The sequence below is a fragment of the Labeo rohita genome, chromosome 8, assembly GCF_022985175.1.
Source record: "Labeo rohita strain BAU-BD-2019 chromosome 8, IGBB_LRoh.1.0, whole genome shotgun sequence".
Classification (NCBI taxonomy): Eukaryota; Metazoa; Chordata; class Actinopteri; order Cypriniformes; family Cyprinidae; genus Labeo; species Labeo rohita.
The window spans coordinates 32,504,835-32,512,827 of NC_066876.1; the positions used below are offsets into that span (position 1 = coordinate 32,504,835).

General features: G+C 34.9%; 1 protein-coding gene across 3 annotated transcripts in view; it reads right to left on the bottom strand.

The window, feature by feature from the left end:
• The window catches only part of cltcl1 (clathrin, heavy chain-like 1), a 57,455-nt gene extending 50,907 nt beyond the window's left edge, over positions 1-6,548 (bottom strand). For 2 of the 3 annotated variants that reach the window (XM_051117275.1, XM_051117274.1), the window contains exon 1: positions 6,216-6,548. In XM_051117275.1, the coding sequence (XP_050973232.1) occupies positions 6,216-6,257 (42 nt within the window). In that variant the 5' untranslated portion in view covers positions 6,258-6,548. The remainder of the gene's footprint in view (positions 1-6,215) is intronic. The other variant, XM_051117276.1, reaches the window with a different exon arrangement.
• Between the last annotated feature and the right edge of the window lie 1,445 nt (positions 6,549-7,993).

Genomic DNA, 7,993 nt, shown 5'->3' on the forward strand with positions numbered 1-7,993 from the left:
GCATCTCTATATTCATATGTGCCCTCTTAATGTGAAAAAAAAACATGGTTACTAGAGATAAAAAATGGTAACCACAAGTTTACCATAGTTTTGAAACACGAACCATTTGATTTAACCATTGTATTTGTTATAAAACTGTTGTTATACAATAAAAAACATGGTTACTTCACTTTTACTATAGTATAACCATGGTTAATTTTCTTAAGGGATTTGTATTTGTGTATTCTTTATTTCTATTGCCTTATTTTGTTTTTATAGGCTAACTGTACTGCCTTAATGGTCTGATGTTTTGTACTGTTCAGTAAAAAAGAGAAATCAGTCCAAAGTCCCGAACTGAAACAAATGATTCGCGAACCCGCACTGAAGTCTGATTTGAATCAAATGATTCGCGAACCCGCACTGAAGTCTGATTTGAATCAAATGATTCGCGAACCCGCACTGAAGTCTGATTTGAATCAAATGATTCGCGATCGCGCTCCGAAGCTTCAATTGAGTCAAATGATTCGCGATTGTGCTCCGAAGTCCCGATTTGAATCAAATGGCTCGCAAACCGGCACTGAAGTCCCGATTTGAATCAAATGATTCGCGATCAAGCCCCGAAGATCCGATTTGCATCAAATGATTCGCAATAGCACTCCGAAGTCCCGATTTGAATCATATGATTCGCGAACCCACACTGAAGTCCCGATTTGAATCAAACGATTCGCGAACCAACACTGAGGTCCCGATCTGAAACAAATGATTCGCGAACCCGCAATGACGTCCCGAATTGAATAAAATGATTCGAGATCACGCTCCGAAGATCCGATTTGAATCAAATGATTCACGAAACCGCACTGAGGTCCCGATTTAAATCAAATGATTCGCGAACCCGCACTAAAGCCCCGATTTGAATCAAATGATTCGCGATCGCGCTCCAAAGTCCCGATCTGAATCAAATGATTCGCGAACCCACACTGAAGTCAAAGTTTGTATCAAACGATTCGCGAACCCACACTGAGGTCCCGATCTGAAACAAATGATTCGCGAACCTGCACTGAAGTCCCGAATTGAATAAAATGATTCGAGATCACGCTCCGAAGTCCCGATCTGAATCAAATGATTCGCGATCGCGCTCCGAAGCTTCAACTGAATCAAATGATTCGAGATCGCGCTCCGAAGTCCCGATTTGAATCAAATGATTCACGAAACCCCACTGAAGCCCCGATTTGAATCAAATGATTCGCGATCGCGCTCCGAAGTCCCGATTTGAATCAAATGATTCACGGAACCGCACTGAAGCCCCGATTTGAATCAAATGATTCGCGCTCGCGCTCCAAAGTCCCGATCTGAATCAAATGATTCGCGAACCCACACTGAAGTCAAAGTTTGAATCAAACGATTCGCGAACCCACACTGAAGTCCCGAATTGAATAAAATGATTCGAGATCACGCTCCGAAGATCCGATTTGAATCAAATGATTCGCAATAGCACTCCGAAGTCCCGATTTGAATCAAATAGCTCGCCAACCCGCACTGAAGTCCCGATTTGAATAAAATGATTGGAGATTACGCTCTGAAGTCCCGATTTGAATCAGATTGATTCGCGATCAAGCTCCGAAGATCCGATTTGAATCAAATGATTCGCAATAGCACTCGAAAGTCCCGATTTGAATCAAATGATTGGCGAACCCGCACTGAAGTGCCGATTTGAATCAAATGATTCGCGATCGCGCTCCGAAGTCCCGATCTGAATCAAATGATTCGCGAACCCGCACTGAAGTGCCGATTTGAATCAAATGATTCGCGATCGCGCTCCGAAGTCCCGATCTGAATCAAATGATTCGCGAACCCGCACTGAAGTGACCAAATGACCTTTTTGAAAATAAAGCTTGTATCAATTACAACTTAATGCCAGCAGGTGGCGACAAGAGACTTAAAAAAGAGATTCTCGTTCAAAAAACGTTGAATTACTCAGAAATGAAACAAATGAAGTTGAGCGAGTCATTGAATCATTTGTTCAACTTGTTTTTTAACAGTTCGTTGAATATTTAATAGATTTATAAATAGACTGCAGCAATTAGCATTTTTGTCACCTCTAGTAAATTACGTTTTATTTAGTTGTCTATTTATTTATTTACTTCCAGAATCATAGGAGAATCGTGATATCTATTTAAAAAAACTGAAGTGTGCACGTATGTTTTAAACACTTTAGCTACCTTATGTTCTTACTCTGCACATTAAATGCACATCCTTACTAAAAAAAATTACAACAGTGGTTACATACACACATATTTATTCATTTGATCAAATATACTAAAATACTAATATAGATATTTAATACATATTTTCTAAATACAAACATTTCTTTTTGAAGCATGTTCAATTTTCAATACTTTCAAAATTTTCAAAACGTTTAGTCATTTTGTTGTAGGTTTTTGTCATGTTTTAGGTTTTTAGTTTTAGTTTTTTTTTTCTTAAATATGTCTATGCAGTTTTATGTCATTTTTTTATTTCAGCTTTGATTTTAAATATTTTAGTAGATCAATGAAAAGATTTATTTTTGGCAACAAGCTGAAATAATATATATATATATATATATATATATATTAGTTAATGTTTATTTTATTTCAAGTAACTGTAACCCTGTTGTGCATAAGAATCATTGTTAAAAGGGTTAAATATTAGCATACATAGTTACAAAAATAATATTTTTTAAATCTTAAATTAAATGATATTAAAGACAGGAAAGATGATTCCATTTATATTCTGCAAGCATTGAGTTCAACTAATTATATTTTAATTTTGAATGTGTGCAACGAAATGAGTCCTCTGTGTCAGTTTATGCTGTTTATAAACATGTTTCCTCTTCCTGCTTGTAACTTCATTAGCCAGATCTCTATTGGGTTACAGCTTTACATCAGCAGCCAATCAGAGGACAGAGAAAAATGACACAGCAAAAATAACACTGTAAGAGCTTGAACACGAGCAGAACAATTAAATGAACAAAAATAGTAATCTAAATAATAAAAATAATACTAATTTAAAAAAAATACATACATACATACATTTAAATAATAATTTAAATAATAAATAAAACTTAATATACTTTTAAGATCTGTAAGTAGTGATTTGAAAGGCTAGTGAAGCTGGATATATTTGTATCTGTGTGTTTGTTCCTTTTCCAGTTAAACATATTTATAAGACATGAGCTGAATGAACCGTGTGTCTATTTATAAAAGCACACACACATTTCCATTCAGGATAAAACTGTATCACTATAATCCAGCTCTGAATGAACTCAAACACACGTTCAAGACATAAAGCCGAGCTGCTAGAGGCCCAAAGTCCTGCCGGCTGCAGATTCTTGGCATTCTTTGACCGAACTGCACCGGCTGGGCGTCCGACACCGGAATAAGACGAGAGAGAGAGAAAGAGAATCAAAAGAGAACACGGGGGAACCGTATCTCAAGAGACACGCTATGAAATTCCACATTTTACAACAAAATATCATCACAAATCCCACTAAAGCAGCCGTACATCTAAATGAGACGGCAGCATCTGGTTTCGATCAGCCGGAGAGTGAATTCCAGATGCGTTCTGTGAACGACAAAGAAAACACGGCCTGTGGAAAGGTGAGGCTGGGACAGTCGCTCACACGTCTCTGTCACAGAGAATATTTTCAAAGGCGTGTAGAATGAAAGTTCATTAGCGTTTGGCACCGAAGTCCTCATCTCCAAAATAACACTGTCCCATTGTTTCCAATAGATCCACAGAATACACACTTCCAAGCAGGAGAGCAACTCGAATCCAGATGAAATGAGCGAAGCAAGTCTTTGCGACTGTAAGAGTCCTGCTTTACTGGAAAGCTGAGTCATCTTATCTCACTCAAGCAGAAAACCCAAGGAGTAATTCATCCAAAAATGAAAATGCACTCAAATGTGCTCACCCTCAGGCCATCCAAGATGTAGATGAGTTTCTTTCTTCATCAGATTTGGAGAAATGTAACATTACATCATTTGCTCACCAATGGATGCTCTGCAGTGAATGGGTGCCGTCAAAATGAGAGTCTAAACAGCTGATAAAAACATAATAATACAACAATAATCCACAGTCCATCAATTAACATCTTAAGAATCCTTCATTAAGGTATTTTAACCATTGCTTCTGGCTAAAATACGAGTCCATAATCCATAATGACGCTTCCTCCAGTGAAAAAGTCCATCTCCTGTTGTCTCTCACATTAAAATCCACTCAAATATTTCTTTAAAGCTGTTTTGGCTTGTAAACGGTGCATATTTCTCTCCTGATTCTGACCAGACCACTTTTTCACTGGAGGAAGCACTGTTATAGATAGAGGACTCATATTTAAGCAAAAACCTCTTAATAAAGGATTTGTTTCTTACAAACATGCAGCTTTTTGGCTTCACAAGAAGTTAACCAATGGATTGGAGTGGTGTGGATTGCTTGTGGATTATTGTGATGTTTTCGTGACTCTCATTCTGACGGCACCCATTCACTGCAGAGGATCCATTGGTGAGCAAGTGCTGTAACATTACATTTCTCCAAATCTGATGAAGAAACAAACTCATCTACATTTTGAATAACCTGAAGCTGAGCACATTAAGCAAATGTTCATTTTTGGGTGAACTATTCCTTTAAAGACTGCAGATGTGCTATCTGATGTGTGTTTTTAAGGCACACATGACAGCGCTGTGCTGAATGTTGTATCTGTGAGGAAGGAATACCGCATGTCTGGAGTTACTGACGGTGCATTTCCAATCCACAATTACAGACACAAGCTCATCCGACTAATGCAGCATAGAGAGAAAAGAGACAATATTGTCAATACGCATCCGACAACAACTTGCAAAAGAGCTTCAAAGCACCTAAACACAATTTCAGAAGCTGTGAGATGATATAAAGACCTGTAAATGTGTCATTTAGAGGTCTTTTTTTCATAAATAGAGGCTTTAATACAGTATTTCACTGCACATGGACTACCGTACCTGCACACTGCATTATGAAGAGTCATCCAAATATTACATACCGTTTCATTGTCTGTAAAACTCACTTCAGCAAAGACGCTTGTTTCACTACAGTAAGGTCTTTTTTTTTGCATACCATGCAACTGCTGTGCAATTTATCATACGGCGATGTCACAATGTGTCAATTTCCACCATGCTGAGTAATTGGAATAAAATGTCAGGCAGTGTACTTCAATCTAAAACAACTTATAATTTGTGCATAATCATACAGGCGGTTTTATAAGCCCATATTTGATCCTGGACCACAAAACCAGTCATAAGGGTCAATTAATAAAAAAAAAAATTACGATTTATACATAATCTTAAAGTTGAATAAATAAGCGTCCATTGATGGAATAGGACAATATTTGAATCTGAGGGTGCAAAAAAAAAAAAAAAAAAAAAAAAAAAAAAATCTAAATATTGAGAAAATCGCCTTCCAGATGAAGTTCTTAGCAATGCATATTACTAATCAAAAATTAAGTTTTCATATATTTATGGTAGGAAATAGACAATATGTCTTTATGGAACATGATCTTAATTTCCTAATGATTTTTGGCATTAAAGAAAAATCTATAATTTTTGACCCATACAATGTATTTTTGGCTATTGCTACAAATATACCCGTGCTACTTAAGACTGGTTTTGTGGTCCAGGGTCACATATTACTCTACATGGAATATTATTAATATAGAAATACTTTAAAAAAAATAACAGTATATATAAAATAATATTTTAAGTATTATTTATATAAAAACACACTTGAAAACAGGACTATTGAAGTGGACTTGGACACATTTAGTTGTAATGTAAAATATTGATAATGAATAAAAATGTTTATGTAACTAGCATTATTTTAAACGTGGGGCGCTTGCAACTGTGTAACCAAAAAAAAAAAAAAAAAAAAACACTTTACGATACAGTAACTGCAATAATATAAATGTCATGCAACTATGTAACAATTTCTGACACGACCTGGAACGATGTTACTATGTAACAATCCCTTCACCGTTATTCTTTTAAATGTCAGGCAACTATGTAACATATATCGCAACTCTATATTCTCTAATGTCACATATGTATCAACTATGTAACTTGTGCAAGAGCGCAGCGCGCGGGCGAGGCCGCCGTTACACAGTTGCGTGTTTACAGTTTGACGGCGTCACGAAAAAGCCACGAACGTTTGTTCGTGTGTCCGTGCGGTTTTACCTGCAGATGCTCCTGGAAGCGGATCGGTAAAATCTGCGCCATTCTCACGGAGAGGAGAGGAGGAAGATGAGGATGAGGAGGAGGGGGACGCAGATGAAGAGTTGTGTTTGTGTTCTGTTCCTCTGAGTTGTGTGTCCCGTTTAGACGCGGTTATTCCGTGAATGCTCGTGAATCTCTGTGTCTTCGGTCGGTCGGATTTACTCGGGGCAACTTCTCTGAGCGCTTGCCGGACTCCTCCGCGTGAGAAAGTAGAACGGCGCGCACTGATACGAACCGGACTCGGGGAGAGACTCCTGTCCTGCGGCGCAGATGCTGTAAACACACTCTTACAGGAGCTGAGTGCGGTATGGGGCAGGGAAATGCGTGAGTTTGCGGGTAAAGGGGAGTGTGAGGGGGTCAGCTGTACCCTTCCGCTCGAGACGAACATGTGACAGTAGGAACTCCCCCCTCCAGCCAGAAATACTGGGGGTCTATTTCTGCACACTCACTCAGAGCAGCAACAACAACAGTCCACAAGGGATTACACCACTGCTGTTCTACTATTCTTCATATAATATTACACGATTTTGAATGTATTTTTAGATTTTATTTTATTTACTTTTATACCTTTTATGATTTTTTTTCTTTTATTAAATTCCTACTTAGTTTAAATTTCTTTTTATATATTAAACCTTTAAACTATAAAACATGACACCACTGACGGAAATATTTACTTAAAGTATAACAGTTTTTTTTAAATAGTTCAGTTAATATATAAAGTTTATTTATTTATTTATTTTTAAATGTGTCTATTTAGTTTTTATTTTTATTTCAGATTTAGGTCATTTCATTTTTATTTTAAGTACTTATTTAATTAAACATTCCTTTGGCAACTAGCTGTAATATTTTGTTGAATTGACATACTTTTATTTATTTTTTAAATTTCTGTTTGGATTTTTTTTGTTTTAATATTTCTAGTTTTAGTAATTTAAGCACTTCAACTTAAATTAAACTACAACTATAAAATACTAATTTGGCAACTGGAATATTTACTGAAAGTATAACTTTTAAAATATTTTAGTTAACATTTATTTTATTTCAATTAACAAATGTTTTTGCTTTCTTTTTTAAATCTATTTTTTGTTTCAGTTTACTTATTTTTAGTTTTAGTAATTTAAGTACTTTAACTTAAACTAAAACTATAAAATACTAAATTGGCAACTGGAATATTTAAAGTATAACTTTTAAAATATTTTAGTTAACATTTATTTTATTTCAATAACAAATGTTTTTGTTTTTTTTTTAAGTCTATTTTTATTTTAGTTTTAGATTAGTTATTTTTAGTTTTAGTAATTTAAGTACTTCAACTTAAAGTAAACTAAAACTATACAATACTAATTTGGCAACTGGAATATTTACTGAAATTATAACTTTTAAAATATTTTAGTTAACATTTATTTTATTTCAATTAACAAATGTTTTTGTGTTTGTTAAATCATTTTATTTCCGTTTTAGTTTAGTTATTTTTAGTTTTACTTCAACTTAAATTAAACTAAAACTATAAAATACTAAATTGGCAACTGGAATATTTAAAGTATACATTTTATTTCAATAACAAATGTTTTTGTTTTTGTTTTTAAGTCTATTTTTATTTCAGTTTTAGATGAGTTATTTTTAGTTTTAGTAATTTAAGTACTTCAACTTAAACTAAAACTATAAAATACTAATTTGGCAACTGAATTATTTACTTAAATTATAACTTTTAAAATATTTTAGTTAACATTTATTTTATTTCAATT